Below are 23,737 nucleotides of genomic sequence, written 5' to 3'. Positions count from 1 at the left end.
ACTGCCACGCAGAAATGCCATGCCGCGCAGTGACAAGAGATTGAAAACTTCACTGAGATCGATCATTAGTTTGCACTATATAGATCAATGTTTTTTCTGTGATCAAATCAACATTATAAAATTAGCCCCTTTTCAATGCAACAAACTGAGTTGGTGATTTTTTTGTAGTGCAGGGACAGCCCACGAACGGTTCCTGAGGGAATACGCTTTTCAGATTAGTTCAGATCAGAGCGCAGAGCCTCATGTGTACACTTTTGTTGATATTCTTTGCTAGTTAGCGAGTTATTAGCCCAGTTATAGATAAGTACAGGTCAACATTGAGGAGTTACGTTTTTTAAAGTTTCATGCAATGTAGGCCTGCAAACACACATATAGGCTACATCATAGAAATCAAAAGCTATTTCCAAGTGCAAATATTATGGGATTTGCTCTATTGGTTTTGTTGGTAGGCCTACATTATGCTCAAATAGCAGCCAATAGGCTATTGTGGCTATAAGGGTAAAGGTACAGCCTCAGTGTTCACTGTAAAAGCTTGCCAGAAGTGGCACAAAATTCGCACAACGTTCAAGTTTCTGCTTACAAAACCAGACATTTTAGGGAATATTGTTGACAAGGATGCTGAAAGTCTACTTTTGATATAGGAACAGTCATAGCTGTACCTTTTGCAAAATGAGTAATTTGCCAAGGAGTATTTTGTCATCCTTTTCCCCTTATTCTCTTGCTAATGTCTTTCTGATTGGCAGGATCAACCTATTATGTCGAAGAGATCGTAAACTACAGCAAGTATGAGGGATGACACAAATCACAGATATCTTCCAGATTTTTAATGCAGCACATTTTCTGTACGTGAAGCACATTTCTGTGAACAATCATATAATTTCTAATCTAAGATATAGGTTCATAATTTACAGATCGACCATAATCTCTGTCGATCTACAGTAGACCTATTGCTCATAGTATATTATATTGCTATGTCTGGAAGGGTTGTAGGGCCCATAGAGATAGTATTCTGAAACCATGAAAAAATACAAAGAAATAAGTTAATTATTGTGGGTTTTTTGGAGGGGGGTTAGAAATACTAGGAAAGTATTGGAGCCAAATCTGGCTTTATTAAATGTAATGTAGCTTCATATTATCTTCTTCTTGTACTACAGAAAGCTTCATAAATGTCAAATAATGTGACAGGTGAAATGAAGAACGCAATGTGCTTTAACATACTTTACAAGTTGACTGCAGGTATTTACTTAAATACAAACATTAAAATGTATTAAAAAAGGTGAATAAATAGTTAATGGTATTGCAAAAATCATGGCTTTTTTAGCACCCCTTTGTGTACTACGCCTGTAATACCGTAAATCCTGGGATGACAGAAAAACGGTATAATGACATGAAAATCTGGATACCGCCCAATCCTATTAGCTGCTGGCTAGGTTTGAACATGTTTCCAAACAACATACACTTCAAAACAGCATCAAAAATGTTCTCCTACCTAAGAAGATCGTCCTTAAAATTCCTTAGCATAGCCCACTGGCAAGCTAGCTCGCTACTATTAGCCAACATCTTCAACTTTGCAACAGTCAAGTCAAGATGAACAATTTTGAAAAGATAGGGCTTGAGTCAGTACAGATGGCCCTTAAAGCAGATCTAGTATCAGATACCCACACATTCTGAGTTTTTAAAAAAATGCTTTCTAATTTGGTTTAAGTATGACTCTGGATCGGGGGATAGCTAAAATCAAGTTTTACATAGTCCGATGATATGTCAAATCAACAGGATTTTTCAACCACTCAAATCTAAGAGATTCAGGCTGAGCCAATGAGGAGGCATGGCTATCCAGCTTCCTGAGCAGTTGGAGGTCATTCGTGAGAACAGGAATTTAAGAGAGAAATATGTTGACAAATTATTATATACAGGGTTTTATCTGGAGAAAAAAAGGGGCTTATGTTGTGGGCGTGGTAATAAGCAAGGCCGTGCCATCGGTGTGGCTACTTTTTAGAGACCAATTTGAGGCCCCCTATCTTGGCGTTGTAAAGCCATTTTTTAATTTTTAAGCCAATTTACTGCAATTCTACACATTTCTCCAGTTCTATTTTTGTTTCATCAGACCAGAGGACATTTCTCCAAAAGGTACAATCTTTGTCCCCACGTGCAGTTGCAAACCGTAGTCTGGATTTTTTTATGATGGTTTTGGAGCAGTGGCTTCTTCCTTGCGGAGCTGCCTTTCAGATTGTACTTTTTGGAGAAATGTCCTCTGGTCTGTTGAAACAAAAATAGAACTGTTTGGCCATAATAACCATCATTATTTTTGGAGGAAAAATGGGGAGGCTTGCAAGCCGAAGAACATCATTCCAACCGTGAAGCAAGGGGGTGGCAGCATCATGTTGTGGGGGTCCTTTGCAGCAGGAGGGACTGGTGCACTTTAAAAAAAATAGATGGCATCACGAGGGAGGAAAATTATGTGGATATATTGAAGCAACATCCCAAGACATCAGTCAGGAAGCTTGGTCGCAAATGGGTCTTCCAAATGGACAATGATCCCAAGCTTACTTCCAAAGTTGTGGCAAAATGGCTTGAGGACAACGAAGTCAAGGTATTGGAGTGACCATCACAAAGCCATGACCTCAACCCTATAGAAAATTTGTGGGCAGAACTGAAAAAGCGTGTGCGAGCAAGGAGGCCTACAAACATGACTCAGTTATACCAGCTCTGTCAGAAGGAATGGGCCAAAATCCACCCAATTTATTGTGGGAAGCTTGTGGAAGGCTACCCAAAACGTTTGGCCCAAGTTAGACAATTTAAAGGCAATGCTACCAAATACTAAAAGTCAAAACATCTCATTCCAAAATCGAGTTGGAGTTGGTCCCCGCTTTGCTGCTATAACAGCCTCCACTCTTCTGAGAAGGCTTTCCACTAGATATTGGAAACTTGCTGTAGGGACTTGCTTCCATTCAGCAACGAGCATTACTGAGGTCGGGCACAGATGTTGGGTGATTAGGCCTGGCTCGCAGTTGGCATTCCAATTCATCCTAAATGTGTTCAATGGGGTTGAGGTCAGGGCTCTGTGCAGGCCAATCAAGTTCTTCCACACCAATCTCGACAAACCATTTCTGTATGGACCTCGCTTTGTGCACGGACGGGGATATTGTTATGCTGAAACAGGAAAGGGCCTTCCCAAACTATCGCCACAAAGTTGGAAGCACAATATTGTCTATAATGTCATTGTATGTTGTAGCGTTAAGTTTTCCCTTCACTGGCACCAAGGGGCTTAGCCCCAGACCATTATCCCTCCTCCACCAAACTTTACAGTTGACACTATGCATTCGGGCAGGTAGCGTTCTCCTGGCATCCGCCAAAGAGATTCATCCGTCAGACTGCCAGATGGTGAGAACGCGTTTCCAGAGAATGCGTTTCCACTGCGCCAGAGTCCAATGTCAGCAAGCTTTACACCACTCCAGCTAACACTTGCCATTGTGTATGGTGATCTTAGGCTTGTGTGCGGCTGCTCGCCCACGGAAACCAATTTCATGAAGCTCCCGCCGAACAGTTATTGTGCTGACGTTGCTTCTGGAGGCAGTTTGGAACTTGGTGCTAAGTGTTGCAACCGAGGACAGACAATATATACGCACTGTGCTCTTCAGCACTCCCGTTCTGTGAGTTTGCGTGGCCTACCACTTCGCGGCTCTTAGACGTTTCCACTTCACAATAACAGCACTTACAGTTGACCGGGGCTGCTCTAGCATGGCAAAAATTTGGAGTACTGACTTCTTGGGAAGGTGGCATCCCATGAGGGTGCCACGTTGAAAGTCACTGAGCTCCTCGGTACCGGCCATTCTATTGCCAATGTCAAGAGAGATTGCATGGTGGTGTGCTCAATTTTATCTATCAGCAATTCACACAATGAAGTTATGAATCAATGAATGCGGACGAAATGGCGGGAGAGAGCTCATTCTGGAGAGAGAAGTGCCTTGTGGATCATAGCCACACTCCCCTTCTTATTGGACTGTGCCATCCCTGCGGCCTCCGCAATGGATTAGTCCACTGAGACAAGCGCAAATCAGACAGGGGTTTCATGTGCCATCAATCTATTTGCGACTGCTCTGCAAAAAATATATATTGGTCGACCAACAGCCTATCGACCAAACAACCGACCACTCAACTAAATGGGGTCTGCCCTACTGCAGTCTCAACAGAACCAGAGCATTATTCTAGAGTCTTTGTCAAGCAACATAGTTCTCAGCACATTTGCTACAACCATGCTGACAATCACAGTTTGTTTAATATGAGTGCTACTGTTTTTACAGTAAAATGATAGCTTCTAATCCTATGAATGATAACATTTGGGAAAATGGCATCAGTTGCTGCTCCAAATGTGTATACTCATTAGTAGTTCCCAACACAGAAGTGCTGTACACAAAGAGGCAGGGCAGTAAAACGTAGGCTATTCAAAAAGGACCACACCAAACCACAGACCTGTTTAGCAGCATTCTCTTTATTGAAAAGATCCCAGTACAGTTTGACCTCTTAACTGTGCTCAAATACTTCCTGTGAGAATTACAGGCCCACTATAGCCCCTGGTAATTCTGCATTACAATGGGACGCCCACACACACTCTACACAAAGTAGTATCACCATGCTAGCTACCACCGTGACATCTCTACCTCTAAACAGGGATCTGATGCACTCCCATTATCTCCCTCTGTCGCTGCTGAAGCGCTCTGCACGTGTCCATTAGCCTATTGTCCATAGCCTTTACTATTGGCCCAACAGAAGGCCTAAGCAGATAAGATAACGCTGGGCCACCACGGCCTAAGAGGATAAGTACAGTATAGCTCTCCTGACTGCGGCATCACCATGTCAGATGATCAATCTGTGATGATCAGATGAACTCATATCAGATAGTAATGGGAACTTCTGTAGTTGTTGTGTACTAATGAAACAGGCAGGAGTTGAATTAGGCAGTTATAGTTGTTGGTGGAGCTATTGGTGAATGCTGCAATCCGATGGCTAACAAATTTTATCTAAAAGGAAATGCAGTTCCCTTGCATTCCAGCTCAATTGAAACCAACAGCTCTCCCCACAAACATAGAGCACTCCACGGTATTTGACTCAAGTGGTTCTATAGAAATTGCATGTTCAATAAAAACAACCACATAATAACCCCCTGCACCAGCCCTGACTCCTATGTGTGTTGCTTCAAAGACTAAATGTGCCCGCATGCTTCTTGGCCAAAACAGTTAGAAGAGTTTGTGCATATAATATGATGTTTTCGACTTCAACAAGGGTTTTTTCGGCGATTCGGGCACACTACATCTTTTCTTGAAGCAAGCGGAAGTCGGTAGCGAAGTCTACGCCCCCTTGTTGACAACTGGTCAACAGTAGGGATTCTTCAAGTGCCTGTAGTCACTCAACGAGAAGACGACTTCTAATCATGCACATTTTTTCACTTGAATACTGCACCAAACATAGTCAGATTCAAAATTGCACGACTAAGATCACAACAAAAAAAATATATAACTATAATGACACATGAGTCATAGATTAATTATGACTATTTTTAGGAAGTGTTTAATGGCCCGCGTCTCAAACTGGACAAACAATACTATTGCTGCTTTTTTCTTTTTCAAGCAATTGTCTTTTAAGGGAGTATGCGAGTACACTCGTTCGGTTCGCCAAACTAAAGCATGCTGACGCCTTTAGTGTTATGCCTAAGGTCAAAAAAATATCTAGTGGAAACACCAGTCAGACAAGGTTGACGAAATGCGATGGTATTCAATTAATCCAAATTCAAGTCGAGACATGACTTAACCTACAACACGGAGGAGTGGTGGACCTTTGAATTCTATTGACATGGGGTAATCAATGGACTCAATCTGTCCACAGTCCAAAACATTGGGGGCACACTTCTGTGTTTGCTGTGCTTATTGACAGAAGCCACCTCCACCACAGAGCGTCAACTGTTCTGGGGAAGCCCTCTGGGCAAACCCAGGTCTCATGGCACCACTCCCTAAATATCTCTGCTCACGCAAAACACAGGAGAGCCTCTCATCAAGCACCCTAACCACGAAACAACGTTTGTTTGTCCACCAAGCAATCCCTCCACCAATACACCCCTGCAACAAGGCCAGACCATTATTCTCTGAGAAGGTAGGTGGTGGAGGGTGGGGGCATTGAGGGTTTGAATGCAACTCAATCACCTCTCTGAGAGCGAGAGAGACACACACAAGAGGCTATGCAGTGAGAGTGAGGGAGTGAGAGTTTGCAGGAGTCCGCCCCAGTCCCAGTACAGGACTGCATAGGCCGGTGAGACCTGTGGATGTGTGACTGCAGCAGGTAAATGGGTTCTCTGGTTACCCGTTTCCCAGGACGGCTCCTGGTATTCATGTGCTCAGACACAAAGCTCCAGAGGGCTATATTTCTCCCTAGTAACAAAGAAGCTCTGGGAAGGGCGAGAGATGCCACACCAGATAAGGCAGTGCCTCTGCTTTATGGCTCAAATTACAACCAAACACCTCTGTTTATGTTACAAGGGGCCACAAATGGCAACTTGTTGTGGTTTCAACGTTACCAAGCACTGTAAATGTTTCATCATTAGGACACTTAAGGATTGTTAGTGACAAGATCAGGAGGCGTCATTTTTTATTTTCATTACGGTCAATATATTTGACGCCTTAGGCTTTCCATTCAGAAATTCATCTGAAAATCCATTGATTATATTCTTCAATACCATGGGTTTCATATGAGTTTCTGTTGGCTTGTTTTATTCCAAAACCCTACATTTCCTGTACTGTGATCAAATGACATTCTGATGTAGCCTAAAAGTGTTGTAACTGAACCCAAATTTCTTCAACGCAGCATCTGCAATTTCAACAGCCTGATCCTGTCACTTTGTTTGGAAAGCTGAGGGATGGGAATGGGGAAATGTAAACACTCAAATTCATAGACAAAGCTCCAGATTGTGCCTTTACCATGGCAAATACATTATCTGAATGAAATCAACATATCATACATTCCCAGACTGCAATATTTATGTTAATCTATGCATCAGCTGTTCCGCTGTATGTTCTGTGAATGTAGACACAACAACACAGACAGCTGACCAAGTATGACAAAGAACAATTTAATATTCGCAATTGAATGACCCATTCTTGACAGGTCACGGACTCAATTCAGCTACCAAAGGGACCAATCGAAAGGAAGTTACCACCAGGCCTACTTAAAGCTGGTTGTCAGTGGTTGTCTTTTTACCTGGCAAAAAGAATTCACACTTAAGAAAATCGAAATGCTCAAACTATGCACTTTCTGAAGATGAGCTCATCCATGTATTATTGGGGGCTTTTAACAGTGACCGCATTGTGCTGTTCTCATTATGACTCTGGGCCCAAAAGCTCTTTGTTCCACTGTGAATTCTATGAATAAATGGGGCAACGATTCAAGAGTTAATTTTGAGACAGGCACCTCATTATAGGGCAAGAATAGTTTTGCAGGGAGGGGGTGAGAAATCCATTCAAGGCAGTATCGTTATCTTATGGGAAAAAAATGGCATACAGTGCCTTGCGAAAGTATTCGGCCCCCTTGAACTTTGCGACCTTTTGCCACATTTCAGGCTTCAAACATAAAGATATAAAACTGTATTTTTTTGTGAAGAATCAACAACAAGTGGGACACAATCATGAAGTGGAACGACATTTATTGGATATTTCAAACTTTTTTAACAAATCAAAAACTGAAAAATTGGGCGTGCAAAATTATTCAGCCCCTTTACTTTCAGTGCAGCAAACTCTCTCCAGAAGTTCAGTGAGGATCTCTGAATGATCCAATGTTGACCTAAATGACTAATGATGATAAATACAATCCACCTGTGTGTAATCAAGTCTCTGTATAAATGCACCTGCACTGTGATAGTCTCAGAGGTCCGTTAAAAGCGCAGAGAGCATCGTGAAGAACAAGGAACACACCAGGCAGGTCCGAGATAGTCTTGTGAAGAAGTTTAAAGCCGGATTTGGATACCAAAAGATTTCCCAAGCTTTAAACATCCCAAGGGGCACTGTGCAAGCGATAATATTGAAATGGAAGGAGTATCAGACCACTGCAAATCTACCAAGACCTGGCCGTCCCTCTAAACTTTCAGCTCATACAAGGAGAAGACTGATCAGAGATGCAGCCAAGAGGCCCATGATCACTCTGGATGAACTGCAGAGATCTACAGCTGAGGTGGGAGACTCTGTCCATAGGACAACAATCAGTCGTATATTGCACAAATCTGGCCTTTATGGAAGAGTGGCAAGAAGAAAGCCATTTCTTAAAGATATCCATAAAAAGTGTTGTTTAAAGTTTGCCACAAGCCACCTGGGAGACACACCAAACATGTGGAAGAAGGTGCTCTGGTCAGATGAAACCAAAATTGAACTTTTTGGCAACAATGCAAAACGTTATGTTTGGCGTAAAAGCAACACAGCTCATCACACTGAACACACCATCCCCACTGTCAAACATGGTGGTGGCAGCATCATGGTTTGGGCCTGCTTTTCTTCAGCAGGGACAGAGAAGATGGTTAAAATTGATGGGAAGATGGATGGAGCCAAATACAGGACCATTCTGTAAGAAAACCTGATGGAGTCTGCAAAAGACCTGAGACTGGGACGGAGATTTGTCTTCCAACAAGACAATGATCCAAAACATAAAGCAAAATCTACAATGGAATGGTTAAAAAATAAACATATCCAGGTGTTAGAATGGCCAAGTCAAAGTCCAGACCTGAATCCTATCGAGAATCTGTGGAAAGAACTGAAAACTGCTGTTCACAAATGCTCTCCATCCAACCTCACTGAGCGCGAGCTGTTTTGCAAGGAGGAATGGGAAAAGATTTCAGTCTCTTGATGTGCAAAACTGATAGAGACAAACCCCAAGCGACTTACAGCTGTAATCGCAGCAAAAGGTGGCGCTACAAAGTATTAACTTAAGGGGGCTGAATAATTTTGCACGCCCAATTTTTCAGTTTTTGATTTGTTAAAAAAGTTTGAAATATCCAATAAATGTCGTTCCACTTCATGATTGTGTCCCACTTGTTGTTGATTCTTCACAAAAAAATACAGTTTTATATCTTTATGTTTGAAGCCTGAAATGTGGCAAAAGGTCGCAAAGTTCAAGGGGACCGAATACTTTCGCAAGGAACTGTATTTTGTTGTGATCTTAGGGAGATATTCCTGTGAAGGAAACCACAGAAATTGGTGCGGTGTGGCCATATTCGATACACCATCTGTATAGCCTACATACAATGAACATGCACTTTAAACTGTAGGCTAATTACAGGGATTCTTCCAACAATGTAGTTTGATAATCGATGGCTTTACAAGAAATTGTGTCACAGGGATAGAATTCTGAAGAAAATCACAAAATATACCAAACAAAATCACTTAGTGGTTGGTGGCATTTTCTTGACCATTTCCCAACTGAAAGCAATGACATTCAACTAAACTAGCAGCCTAGGTCTAGTACAGGATCAAAAAGCTGTGCTCATTAATAGAGTAGAATAACAGATCTCTCTCTCCTTTATATTTCACATTTAACCCATGATGCCATCGATACCAGACACATGTGGTTTGCTATGAAAACAAGCCTGTAACCGGATCCTGGTTTTAGTGCTGAAAAATGGAACGCAACAAATGTAACAATATTATAGGGGGGGGGGGGGGAAATGTGCATACTGTTATCTTTACTAGAATCCACAAAATGTTTGGTTTACGACAACAGATTCCTGGTGTATCATGCATTCGTTTGTCACTGACGTTTTGCAGTTATTTTTTAGCTTATCATTTTGTGATAATAAGACCAATACTATTAGCACACTTAGACCTAAGGGCTAACCGGCATTTGGTGTTTAAAACAAACTGGCCTCTGAGGTGCAACTGTCCACTGGTTTCAAAGACATCTTCAAAAAAATATAGAAAATGCATTTTATTTGACAAATACAAGGGTCTACATTTGTCAAAACCACAAAACATGGAATTTGTCTTCCCTCTTACTCTTTGTAATCAAACCAACCTTCTGTAAACATGCTAGACTACATTCCGCGAGCATCAATAAGTTAAATCAACATGTGTCTCCCTCGGCAAGCAAAGCAAGCAGCAGGCCTGGACAGCTAGGGAACACTCGCACATGATTTATAATATAATAATGATATGTGCATTTGTTAACTCCACTGAACAGAAAGCTGGGAACCCAATTTGTTAATTGGATGATGAATGAGCTACCGAGATATTCTAGCAGCCAGTTTTCTTTGTCTGTGTATAGAGGCTGAGGCCCATGCATCATCGTGCAGAGCTCTGCTCAGGCAGGCCAAGCATTTGACTGGGAGGCATATGGGGAACCATTGGCTGGATACACTTTGTGTGGTAACATCAGAAAGCTAGGAAACATCGCACAGTATGAATGTGCCATTATCAATCATAATCTAAACCCATCCAAGCAGGATTCATTCCAATCATGTAAGTGTAAAAATCCTTGAATAAACTATTTTGCTGAGTCAAATAAGTCAAATGATTGAGGAAAGACCAGTCAAGACTCCTGGAGTGCCTCAGAAATTTGAACAGAATATGTTTTTGCGGAAGAGGCACATGTTGTCCCTCAGGCTGACAGACTGGCTATGCTTTGCTTACGCTAACTTAATTTTGGCCACTTAAAATAAGGATGCGCCTAAAATTAGGATAGTGCAAGAGATGCTTGCAGATAGAGTAGTGTCTGGGTCCCTATTCAATAACAGCCTGAGTAAGAGTGCTGGTGTTAGATCAGGTTCTCCTTGTCCATATAATCTTAGGAATGATGACCTTAAAAGCCAGTACCTTGTGTTCTCTTTGCATACAGTAGTGACACATTTGAATGTGTGAACCTACTTTATTAATAACATAACTGGTTACTAGGCCTCCCGAGTGGCGCAGCAGTCTAAGGCACTGCATCTCAGTGCTTGAGGCGTCACGACAGACCCTGGTTTGATTCCAGGCTGTATCACAACCGGCCATGATTGGGAGTCTCATAGGGCAGCGCACAATTGGCCCAGCGTCACCCGGGTTAGGGTTTGGCCAGTGTAGGCCATCATTGTAAATAAAAACAAATTCTTAACTGACTTGCCTAGTTAAATAAAGGTTAAATAAATAAAAAAATAGGATACAGTAACAGGCCTGACATCATTGGATCTCTATACTTGCCATACCCTGCCAATAAATCATACCCATACAGTGCCTTGCAAAAGTATTCATCCGCCTTGGCGTTTTTCCTATTTTGTTGCATAACAACCTGTAATTTAAAATTTATTTTTATTTGGCTTTCATGTAATGGACATACACAAAATAGTCCAAATTGGTTAAGTGAAATTTTTTAAATCATTTGTTACAAAACATTATAAAAATAAAAAACTGAAAAGTTGTGCATGCATATGTATTCACCCCCTTTGCTATGAAGCCCCAAAATAAGATCTGGTGCAACCAATTACCTTCAGAAACCACATAATTAGTTAAAGTCCAATCTAAGTGTCACATGATATGTCATATGCTCTCAGTAATATATATATATATATATATATATATATATATATATATATTCTGAAAGGCCGCAGAGTCTGCCACACCACTAAGCAAGCGGCTTTATGAAGACCAATGAGCTCTCCAAACAGGTCAGGGACAAAATTGTGGAGAAGAACAGATCAGGGTCAGGTTATAGAAAAGTATCCGAAACTTTGAACATCCCACGGAGCACCATTAAGTCCATTATTAAAAAAATGGAAAGAATATAGCACCACAACAAACCTGCCAAGAGAGCCACCCATCAAAACTCACAGACCAGACAAGGAAGGCATTAATCAGAGTGGCAACAAAGAGACAAACCCTGAAGGAGCAGCAAAGCGGAGTATCTGTCCATAGGGCCACTTTAAGCCGTACACTCCACAGAGATGGGCTTTACGGAAGAATGGTCAGAAAAAAAGCCATTGCTTAAAGAATAGAAATAAGCAAACACGTTAGGTGTTTGTCAAACGGCATTTGGGAGAATCCCCAAACATATGGAAGAAGGTACTCTGGTCAGATGAGACTAAAATGGAGCTTTTTGACCATCAAGGAAAATGCCATGTCTGGCGCAAACCCAACACCTCTCATCACCCGAGAACGCCATCCCAGTGAAGCATGGTGGTGGCAGCATCATGCTGTGGGGATCATTTTCATCGGCAGGGACTGGGAAACTGGTCAGAATTAATTGATGGATGGCGCTAAATAGAGGGAAATTATTGAGGGAAACCTGTTTGTCTTCCAGAGATTTAAGACTGGGACGGAGGTTCACCTTCCAGCAGGACAATGACCCTAAGCATACTGCTAAAGCAACACTCATGTGGTTTAAGGGGAAACATTTTGAATGCCTTGGAATGGCCTAGTCAAAGCCCAGACCTCAATCCAATTGAAAATCTGTGGTATGACTTAAAGATTGCTGTACACCAGCAGAACCCATCCAACTTGAAGGACCTGGAGCAGTTTTGCCTTGAAGAACGGGCAAAAATCCCAGTGACTAGATGTGCCAAGCTTATAGAGACATACCCCAAGATTATTGCAGCTGTAATTGCTGCAAAAGGTGTCTCTACAAAGTATTGACTTTGGGGGGGGGGGGGGGTGAATAGGTACGCACGCTCAAGTGCATTTTTTGTCTTATTTCCTGATTGTTTCACAACAACAACAAATTTGCATCTTCAAAGTGGTAGGCATGTTGTGTAAATCAAATGATACAAACCCCCCAAAAATATATTTTAATTCCAGGTTGTAAGGCAACAAAATAGGAAAAATGCCAAGGGGGTGAATACTTTCACAAGCCACTGTACATTCAAAAAGTGGCCACACAAAGACCTTTGGGGATATTTCTAAAATTCAAGAAAGGACCTTCAAGTGGACACAATGGAAAAGAGTGATCAAAAACAAAAATATATTAATTGAATGAGCAATGTGAATTGTTTCATGGTCTTTTGCAGTGAGAATGGAGCTTGTCATCACATAAGCATGCAACAGAACACAATTATTGTTGATGCATTGCATAGAGGCAATTGACCTTTAGACAATAAAGATAAGCTCACAGCAAGATGTGGATTTCACAAGTCGCTTTCCTGATAAGATCTGGGAAGTGAGCAGGTGCACTATCCAAACACAATGCCAAAAGAGAGAGTCATACACTGCCTGGAACTGGGCTGAAGGTCCTCTATATGCTAACATTATACAGCATATTCCAAAGGAAAACAAACAGTATTTACAATGTTTATCATGAGACAAAGGCTAATCAATAATCATGGAAGAAAAAGCATAGACTACTTTTAGTCTTTTCTAATCATAAAATGTGAAGCACAAACTAGCCTTTAGCTTAATGTATCCATTATTGTCCCAAATACTGTATATAGGCTATTATGTTAGTTGCATGGTATTCAAATCATGTCTAGACTGAATAATTAAATGACTTAGTCACCACATGGATAGGCTACAATTTGATGTAATCACGGAAAATGAGGTTATTGCTTTTCAATGGTGGTCTCTTCTCAAGCATCCTCGGCTGCCTGACATGGCAACACAGTTATCACAAAGAACCAGAGTTGCTGGTGGAGCCTTCACTGTTTGACATCTTTGGATCTTAAATCGATATGACCCTTGCTAAAAGAATGAAGACGACTATTTCCCTATTACTCGGAGCCTGTCGTTTTGATCTTGAAAATGGGTGTGCCGTGTGAAAAAAAGGACACATTTCAATCTCCAGTGTTGCGCATGTTGAGCACCTGCCTTAACATGAAAGTAGGCTACATTTGGAGCGTTCACATTGAGAGGTCACTGGATAAAGGTAGATATGTTCTATACATTGATAATGAGAGGTCTTCATCTTTCAATATTGAACTGCTGGCGCGACGTGGACTGCCCTGCAGCAAAGGCATTCAGTGTTGGCAAGCAACTTCTTCTTGTGTCTAATCCGTCCATATCTTTGGCATTTCAGTGAGGACCGCTGACGCACCTGCAGCATTGTACTAGCAGTATAATAGGGATTTAGCTAAACCTGTGATAACGTATTCATTTTTAAACCCAGATACAAATGGTACTTGTGAGAAGGGTCTGCAATGCGTAGTTAACAAGCGACGATCAGACGTTGTGCGCCCGCAGCGCCGGTAAAACTATTAGGCTACCAAATCAAACATCTGTATTTAAATCAAAATTGCCCTAACAATGTGTTTGAGGCATTTAAACATGCACTTGAATCACGTCTTTGGGGTGAAGTAGATTTTTAAAATAAAATAAAAAAACATCAATGTTACACAAGTGCTACGTAGCCTACTTGGCCCGATTTCCCAAAAGCATTTTAAAGCTAAGTTCGATGAATTTACCCTTAAAATGCTTTTGGGAAACCGGGCCCTGAAAAATAAAAACAGGTGAATGAAGCAGACAAGGGAAAGCCTATAGGCTAACCATAGTATGTGCTCTGATAAGTTATGGGCTATATTAAAAATCTAATGCCAACGTGTATTTATGCATATAGGCCTACAATGGATGGGCACCCAAAATAGCATTGACGTCTGGCAGAAGGGAGAAACAGAAAACAACCTCTTTCATCCATACAGATATAATGGCCCCTCATCATTTCACGATACTAATTAAAAATTACAGTGACGATGCCAAATTGATAGAATTTAAGTTGGGTTTGATTGCATTTTTGATCAAATAGCTACAGTGTCGCGCTATGTACTGACACAGACGAATAGTCTACTTTGTAGTGAGCGACATCCATCCGCTATGGCAATCAGCCTTGTCAGGTTGACCAGATACATCCCATAGGAATGCCATCATCTAGGTTATTAATTGTAGCCTTTTATAATAAACAATGTGTAGGCAAGACGGAGGATTGGCCTTAATTTTCCTTACATGAAAGTCGTTCGTTCGCCCGAACATAGACAGACAACGCAGAGATAAACCCTCGTCTTTGGCTTACCTTTAGCTGCCTCCACCGCACATAATAGTCCGAGGACCAGTCCGACAACGGATGCAAAATGTTTATACCTTCTGATCTGCATCCCAAATTCGAATTACAGCACGGGAAAATAAAAACAAACTTATTATATCCTCGACTATATTAAAATATATAGCTCTCTCAAGAAAAACAATTTCAGAAGATGTATTCGGCAACCGTGATACTCCTAAAATGGCCGCCCCCAGCGCCGCTTTGCTATTCCCTTCTATCGCCACTCGCTCTCTCGCAGTTTTGCGGACTGATGGCTAGTGACGTCAATACTGTTATTGTGGGAGTGCTTGCAGCAAGTTGAGCACAGACAGTCATACTCAGACAGAGGGCGAGGGTCAAATACTTCTATTGGTAGGATGAGTGACACCCAGGCTGGTGACAAAGAGGGGATGTACTGTTACGTGCGTGTTTTTTTAATTAGGCCTACAATAAGACTTTCTTATATCCTCGTTCCTAATCAATCAATCAAATGTATTTATAAAGCCCTTTATTACAGCAGCATGTCACAAAGTGCTTATACAGAAACCCAGCCTAAACCCCCAAATGGAAAGCAATGCAGATGTTGAAGCAATGTTATGGGAAACTCTGTTTATGATCAATCAAATAAAACTGAATAGGGCATTTGTTGCAATAATATGTATGCTATCTGTGTAAGTAAAGCAGGCCTAAGTAAATACATGCACACACACCTGTCTTCACTAATGATCTACTGAGAGGCCATATTCCTTCTCGTAACCTTTCTTTTACCTTTGTGTTCAACCTTTGATGTTTTGTTCACTCCAGAACACAGCAGGTGAATACATCAATCAGCGGGTACCGAGTGGATCTGGCCCAAAATCTTTTGTTCATGTTACTAATACAGACAAATACACATATGGTTTTCTATTTCAGTTTCCACCACTACAGAGAGAGAGCTGACTCACACTGCACAACCTTTATCAAAGACACAACATTGATCCATTTCATCCAGGAGCCAACTAGGACTGCATCCCAAATGGCCCTCTATTCCCTTTATAGTGCACTACTTTTTGACCAGGTCCCATAGGGCTCTGGTCAAAAGTAGTGCACTATATAGGGAATAGAATGCCATTTAAGACAAGAACCAACTCTGATTGCCTGCCCGGCCCTCATCGTCACCACCTCACCCCACATGACTGGTGTAGATTTTTAATTATAACATGCATGACATGGTGTGATAATAGGTTTCAAAATGACAAAGGGGGTTGTGTGTGCTCTATTTAATCAACACGTTCTCTCATATTAAGGTAACACCCTACAGGCAAAGAGGATGTGGTGCAATCAGATAACAATCAGACAAACGACAGCGGAATAAGCACTAAGATAAGGCGTCTCAGTGCTCCAATTGCTTTTGCTGACTATGAATAGAATAGAGTAACTTTATTTTTTCCCAGAGGGAACTTCAGTTGTGGCAAGTCGGATAAGATGAACATTTAACAGCAAAATTCACACATAACAGATACAAATGCTATACAAGATATACAAGACACATACACATTTCAACATGTTTTTGTATTATTACAGATTAAATATAAGCCTGTCGTGTAATCTTCACAGGGTTAACAAATTAGAATGGGAGACTAAATGACAGGACACCCTCTGTCCCATACACATTTGAATTGATATCAGGTGTCAACAGCGCTTGTGGGGCAGGATACTTTTAATAACGTAATGTGTTTGAATGCATATGAGCTTAAATTACTGGTTAATTACTATGTTAGTCATGGTTACTCTGTCAGAGGTAAAGTAGCAGTTTGAGATTGCTGTATCCTAAGATATTGTAGCAGGACATCAATAATACCACAATACAATTAGCCTAAATCAAAATGTCAGCTAAGCAAAGATACAACTATGTGTTATGATGGTCCCTTTCTGTGAAAAGTGGCAATCATCTCAACAGAACTCAAGAGAAAGGTCATACTTGTGCAAAGCCAAAATTAACTGATGGGTCTATAAACAGGGTCTGTCTATAGTCAGCAGCAGAACCTCAGTACAATGGCTGTTTGTTTCCTCTTTGGCAAGACATGAACTGGATGGGAGAAAGTGGAAGCCCCCCACAGAATGGTCATTGTGAACGCTCTGGTTGGACAATGGAAGGCAATAGGAGGATTTGGCCAATATGTGTGAGACAGCAGTGAAACCAAATAGAGGTGTCACTTCCTTCAGTTCACCACACCTACTGCTATGATGTCTCTCTTGGGAATTTTTCAAGCTCGTTGGCGCAGGTCTGGCACTCTTGTCTCTTTGGTAGTGACGAAATTACATCTGAAGATGTGGGATTTCCTTTCCACATTTTTTTTATTTAACCTTTATTTAACCAGGTAGGCCAGTTGAGAAAAAGTTCTCATTTACAACTGCGACCTGGCCAAGATAAAGCAGTGAGACAAAAACAACAACACAGAGCTACACATGGGATTAACAAAGATACAGTTAAAAACACAATAGAAAAATCTATGTACAGTGTGTGCAAATGTAGTAAGGTTAGGGAGGGAAGGCAATAAATAGTCCATAGTGGCAAATAATTACAGTTTAGCATTAAGTGGTGTGATGGATGTGCAGATTATGATGTGCAAGTAGAGATACTGGGGTGCATAAAAATAAATAACAATATGGATATGAGGTAGTTGGGTGTGCTATTTACAGATGGGCTGTCTACAGGTACAGTGATCGGTAAGCTGCTCTGACAGCTGATGCTTAAAGTTAGTGAGGGAGATATACGTCTCCATCTAGAGTGATTTATTTTTGCATTTCGTTCCAGTCATTGGCAGCAGAGAACTGGAAGGAAAGGTGGCCAAAGGAGGTATTGGCTTTAGGTATGACCAGTGAAATATAACTTCCGGAGCGCGTGCTACAGGTGGGGGTTGCTATGGAGACCAGTGAGCTGAGATAAGGCAGGGCTTTACCTAGCAAAGACTTATAGATGACCTGGAGCCAGTGGGTTTGGCGACAAATATGTAGTGAGTTCCAGCCAACGAGAGCATACATGTCGCAGTGGTGGGTAGTATATGGGGCTTTGGTGACAAAACCGATGGCACTGTGATAGACTACATCCAATTTGCTGAGTAGAGTGTTGGGGGCTATTTTGTAAATGACATCGCCGAAGTCAAGGATTGGTAGGATAGTCGGTTTTACCAGGGTATGTTTGGCAGCAGGAGTGAAGGAGGCATTGCTGAGAAATAGGAAGCCGATTCTAGATTTAATTTTGGATTGGATATGCTTAATGTGAGTCTGGAAGGAGAGTTTACAGTCTAACCAGACACCTAGGTATTTTTAGTTGTTCACATATTCTACCCATATTAGTCTAGCATTGTAGACACAACACATCGCCAATCTCTCTCTCTTTAAGAAGTCATGGGGCCTATTTTAGACAGAATTAAATAAAAACTCAATCTGCGTCTGGCATCTCCATTTTTGTACTTTTAATTCAATGATGTAGACCCCCATTGATTCTTGAAGAATATAATACCTCATGAGCTTAGTTCAACTGTAGTACCTCATCAGAACCTTAAACAGTGGTGGAGTGCCCGCATTGTTATTGATTGAACTGCAGATTGCCCTTTTAATTAAGAACAATATTTCTCTATGATTTGGGACTCCTCATGGTCATGTTTGAGGCAACTTTTTTGATGATTGTGTGAAATTCATTGTTGTCATTAGTAGAAGCTCTGTTTTTCAAAGATTCATTATTTCCTACCATAACTCCTTAAATCTGACTTTGGAATTCATCCCTCATAGAAGGAAGAGGACTGTGTAAGGCTGCTAGGCCCCACAGACTGCATTAACTTACTAAAGGCCACAGACATGGATTTAAGGATTAGATTTATAAAGTTATTAGGGTGAATGGAGGTCACTCACATACCCCTCCAAGCTGCTCCCCTCATTTCTCATGTCAAATGCCACCTCAGTCTATTTGCCTCTACTCTCTCTGCTTCAATTTTAACACCCTGCCATTTGCCAATAATATTCATGTCTGTCAAAAGATTATTGCGATTGACGATTGTACTGTGACTTGGGCTGGGAGAGGAGCGATAATTATAAATGTTATATTTTCACACATAGATAATACAAATAACACAATGTTAAAAACATTATATTGTTGCATGTTATCGTCACCATCCCTGAGTCAGCCAGTAATGAGTGTGTTTGAAACATCCCTGCAGGCTGCTGGGCAGCAATCATAGTGGGTGGTTGGCAACAGACACAGCATGGGAAGCTTTGTGTTATCACAGGAATCAAAGCATTTGTGACCAATAGACAACACTGCCTTTACAATATTTTCTCTGTGGGTTATATTGCTTATGTCTACTCACAACATCCTACATTATAATGAAAATTTGGCATTCAATGGATCTACTGGATGTAAGTGAGGAGCCTAATTATTTGTTCCAGTTCTTTTCTCTATGGTCTTAATGGGGTATGTATAATGAGAGTATGAGGCATTGATAACAATCGTTTGAAGCTTGTCTTTGGATTGGGAAAGCCTTACTTCCCTGAGTGCTTGATGGAATATTAATGCCAAAAAGATGAATTGACAATTTGTTTGTCAGCGGCTCTTTACCCTAAGGAATTGCATATTTTTTTACTTATATAAAAGTATCGCAAGAAAAAAACTGGTCATGAGATTAGGATTTTCCTTACCAATATATAAAGTATATATTTATATAGTTTTTTATATAGTTTTTAGTTTTGGTACTTATTTCATATCTAGCTTGAACATACAAAGCTACTGATCCTTATAATGGACATAAGAATTCATTGCCCAAAAGCATATCTATCTTGATAAATAAAAATGTATCAATGTATTGTCATTATTTAAAAATACTTCAAATGTTGGTCTTGGTCAGGATTTCCCTTTAACTTTAGCTCCATGAATACATTTTCAAAATTGTTAAACTTCATTTTAGGAATCCTGGATGTTATTAATTTCCCTCAAATTAAATATTTAAGTCCTTGAGTTAGAAGTACGGGAACCTGCCTGGAAACATATCAAACAGACAGTTGAAGCTGAGCGAGTACCTTTCAGTAGCTTTGCTGGCAGTCTTATTCATGCATATCCTACTCTACAGGGAGCATTTAAAACGTATCCCTTGTGATTGACTCCTCTTTCTAAACCTACCTTTCAATTATCTTTTAACCTGTGCTGTCGCTCAAGGTCATTTAACCCAGGGGTTCTCAAACTTTTTGGGGTCGGGGACCCCTTTTTTTCCGATAGCAAATTTGACAGGGACACCGTCATATTTAGAACACAACTTGAATGAGATAAAATAGCAAACATGGAGTTTTACTATGATCAACCAACTGAACCAAGTATTGCGTCCTGTGAAGTCCCACCTCTTGGTATTGGAGATGAAATTGAGCAGTTTTGCCATTTTACATGTTTTGCGAGGTAGAGAGAACTTTGCAGCTTTAAAGCTTTAAATTACAGTGCATTTATGTTAAAAAAGAAAATCATTTTTGGGGAATACAAATACAATACTAATATCCCTGTGAGTTTATTGTATTACACCCTCTAAACTTATTCCATGGATCGCTTTTCCAAAATGTGTTTAATCTGTTGTTGTTAAAACATACTATATATATATATGTATATATACATATACATATACATACATACATACATACATACATACTGTATGTACATTCTTTTTATATTTTGAGATCTGGCTGCTGTGCCTCCGTGGACCTCTGACCCCACTTTGAGAACCCCTGATTTAACCATTGAGCTTCCAACTCCTGTAACTTAACTGCACCCTTCTTTTCATCAGCCCACTCTGAGAGACCATATGTGTTAATTTTTTTATATTTTTTTACCCCTTTTTCTCCCCAATTTCGTGGTATCAAATTGGTAGTTAGTCTTGTCTCATCGCTGCATCTCCCATACGGACTCGGGAGATGCGAAGGTCAAGAGCCGCGTCCTCCAAAACACAACCCAACCAAGCCGCACTGCTTCTTGACACAATGCCCATTTAACCCAGAAGCCAGCCGCACCAATGTGTCGGAGGAAACACCGTACACCTGGCGACCGTGTCAGCGTCAGGCCCGACATAGGAGTCGCTAGTGCATGATGGGACAAGGACATCCCTGTCGGCCAAACCCTCCCTTAAACCGGACGATGCTGGGCCAATTGTGCGCCACCCCATGGGTCCCCCAGTGGCAGCCGGCTGCGACAGAGCCTGGACTCTAACCCAGAATTGCTAGTGGCACAGCTAGCACTGCAATACAGTGCCTAGACCACTGCGCCCCTCTGGAGGCTCTGACCCTGTGTGTTTCTATGGAAAGTTTCAATGCCAAATACCAATGAATTCTGATGCTTGTTAAAACAGACTTTCGCAGTTTGTTTCAAGAGATAGGGAAGCAATATATTATTGTTGTGCAATGTGTTGTGCAATGTTGTGTGGTAGCATGCTTTATACCCATTTGGTTTCATTCTAAATAAAGTGGCCATATTGTCTTTGTTTTAGAATAGTTTAACTTAAACAGAAGTGCCTCTTATGTGGCACTGAATATAAAGTACGTTGCTTGGCAGAGGAAAAACCCTTGAATTCTGAGTGGAAAAACTCAATGGCAGCCATCTTGTTTCAGCAGCCTACATGTCCTTTTGTTACTCATAGGTTCAAGCACTAAAACACATGGCATGAGTGGGAACCTGATAGATGGAGCTGGCTGTGGCTTTCAATCCAATAAATCCATCCAACTACATAAACATTTATGTTTAGCTGTATTTGATCATTCTTTCTGATATTAGTGTAAAAGTTACCTCACATATAGGTTTTATACTGTTAAAGCAAGTATTTCTTCGATTAATTTATTGGGAGGAGGGGAAACTTGCCTTTGTGTGTCTCTCTGTAATCTGAAGTGGGAATTCCCACAGATGGGCACCATGTTAGTATCAGCTACCACATTTAGTTTTTAAAGCACAGTAAGAGTACATTTCTTTGATTGACTTCCTGTCGAAATTACTTTGGCTGTGGGAGGTGGGGGACTCGCCTTTGTTTTTCTCTGTAGTACGAAGTGGGAATTCCTGCAGATGGGCACCATGTTGTGTTGGTGCCATGTTTTTGATTGTCCCGTTTAAAGACCTTGAACCATGACCTTCACAGAAAGACACCTCTGACACATTGAGTTCACACTCAAGAGGTCAAACGCTCACCTCCGCTTTATTACACTGAGGATGTGGGGATGGGATTTCTGACATCGCTGTCACCTCGTTTCCCATAATTCATCCGTGATTGGTGGCCTTTCGGGACTCCTTTTCAAATTCCTTTTCCTTTTTAAGATTAGGGCCTAGGGATGGCTGCTCAATGGCTGGAATCGTCACGGAAGAACATGTGTTGAAAAAACAAGGCAACACACAAAAACAATCAAAAATCACATAAGTCATCCACCTATGTGCACACTTTTATGTATATACACAGACATGTTTACCTTACACGCATGCACTCAAGCATGGAAGCGCGCATACACACACCGAATGAAACAATGAATAGGGGGCGAAAACTCAAGAGATCTGGCCACCCAAGGCTAACAGTCCCAAGGTTCCGGCATTTCATCTGTGATTGAGATCTGCTTCCATGTGTTGGTGTATTTATGAGGAAAGCTGCTGTCCAGACAGGGGAAGTGAGCAATCTGCTCCCTCATTACCCTTGAACCAAGACTCATATGGCAAGTGGGTGATATTAAAAAGGATGAGAAAAATAAAAAAGGATTGGAGTGAGGCCAGCTTCCTCCGCCTTCCTGTGTGAGGTCGGTGTGTGGAGAAGAGAGAGAGAGAGAGAGCGCTGAACCAAACCTCAGGGCTGGTGAGCTGCAAAATGATCATGAGCATTTTTTTATTTCTTAAGTCCTCCCTGTTTCAGACCATTTTCTCCTGCATGCCTAATGAACAAAACCCAGGGTTTTCTCTGTCCGCCAGGTCATGATGAAGTGCTGAGTACCTATGTAGTTACTTTCCACTCGGCTAGGTTGAGTCACTGGTCAAACCTGCCCTCAGTTCATGGTCAGCCAGTCTGGTCAATAATTGGTAAAGTAACTTCCATAGGCTATTATGGGAAAATGAAATGTTAAAAAACGATTGTTTACGAAACCTAGTGGAAGTGTACTGTCTACCTGTGCACCTAATCACTGTATATCTCCATTACTAACACAATATTAGAACACAATATTAGATTATTCCTTACTGGAATAATGGGGCAAAAGATAGTCAAGTATTTACAGTGACCAAAAATCTGATTCAACATGATAGAGAGCCATTCGTAAAATGAAGTGCTATCTTGCCTGTAACAAAAATGTAAAATACTCATTATCCTACACATTATCATATGAGTCACATACTAAATGACAATGCTCATGCATGTTTTATATCTTAAAAGTTGACTCAACATGCATGGCATTTAGAAGATGTGCTATATCAGTGACTCATTTTCACAGAAGAAACGTGACACATTGCTCTAATAATAATAGTCATAATAACACGGACAAACTAACACCTTGGCATAACACATAGCGGTGGCAATGCTCACGGGAGCCCACGAGAGAGAGGCAGCCACATGGCCAACACAGTGAGAAGAAGCTTTAGGCCCGTATTCACAGTTTCTCAGAAACTGGATCAGTTCTGCCTTTTAGATCACAAAGCATGATATTTCATGGACGGTGGGGAACTGATCCGAGATCAGCACTACTACTCTGAGACACTTGATACATA

General features: G+C 41.1%; 1 protein-coding gene across 4 annotated transcripts in view; it reads right to left on the bottom strand.

Moving 5' to 3' along the window:
- The window catches only part of clstn1 (calsyntenin 1), a 63,294-nt gene extending 48,003 nt beyond the window's left edge, over positions 1–15,291 (bottom strand). For 3 of the 4 annotated variants that reach the window (XM_064922879.1, XM_064922878.1, XM_064922880.1), the window contains exon 1: positions 14,989–15,290. In XM_064922879.1, the coding sequence (XP_064778951.1) occupies positions 14,989–15,070 (82 nt within the window). In that variant the 5' untranslated portion in view covers positions 15,071–15,290. Of the gene's footprint in view, positions 1–14,988 lie in introns of all 4 variants that reach the window. The other variant, XM_064922877.1, reaches the window with a different exon arrangement.
- Between the last annotated feature and the right edge of the window lie 8,446 nt (positions 15,292–23,737).

This window comes from Oncorhynchus masou, chromosome 18 (assembly GCF_036934945.1).
Source record: "Oncorhynchus masou masou isolate Uvic2021 chromosome 18, UVic_Omas_1.1, whole genome shotgun sequence".
Classification (NCBI taxonomy): Eukaryota; Metazoa; Chordata; class Actinopteri; order Salmoniformes; family Salmonidae; genus Oncorhynchus; species Oncorhynchus masou.
This window is presented reverse-complemented; position numbering and strand designations above follow the sequence as displayed.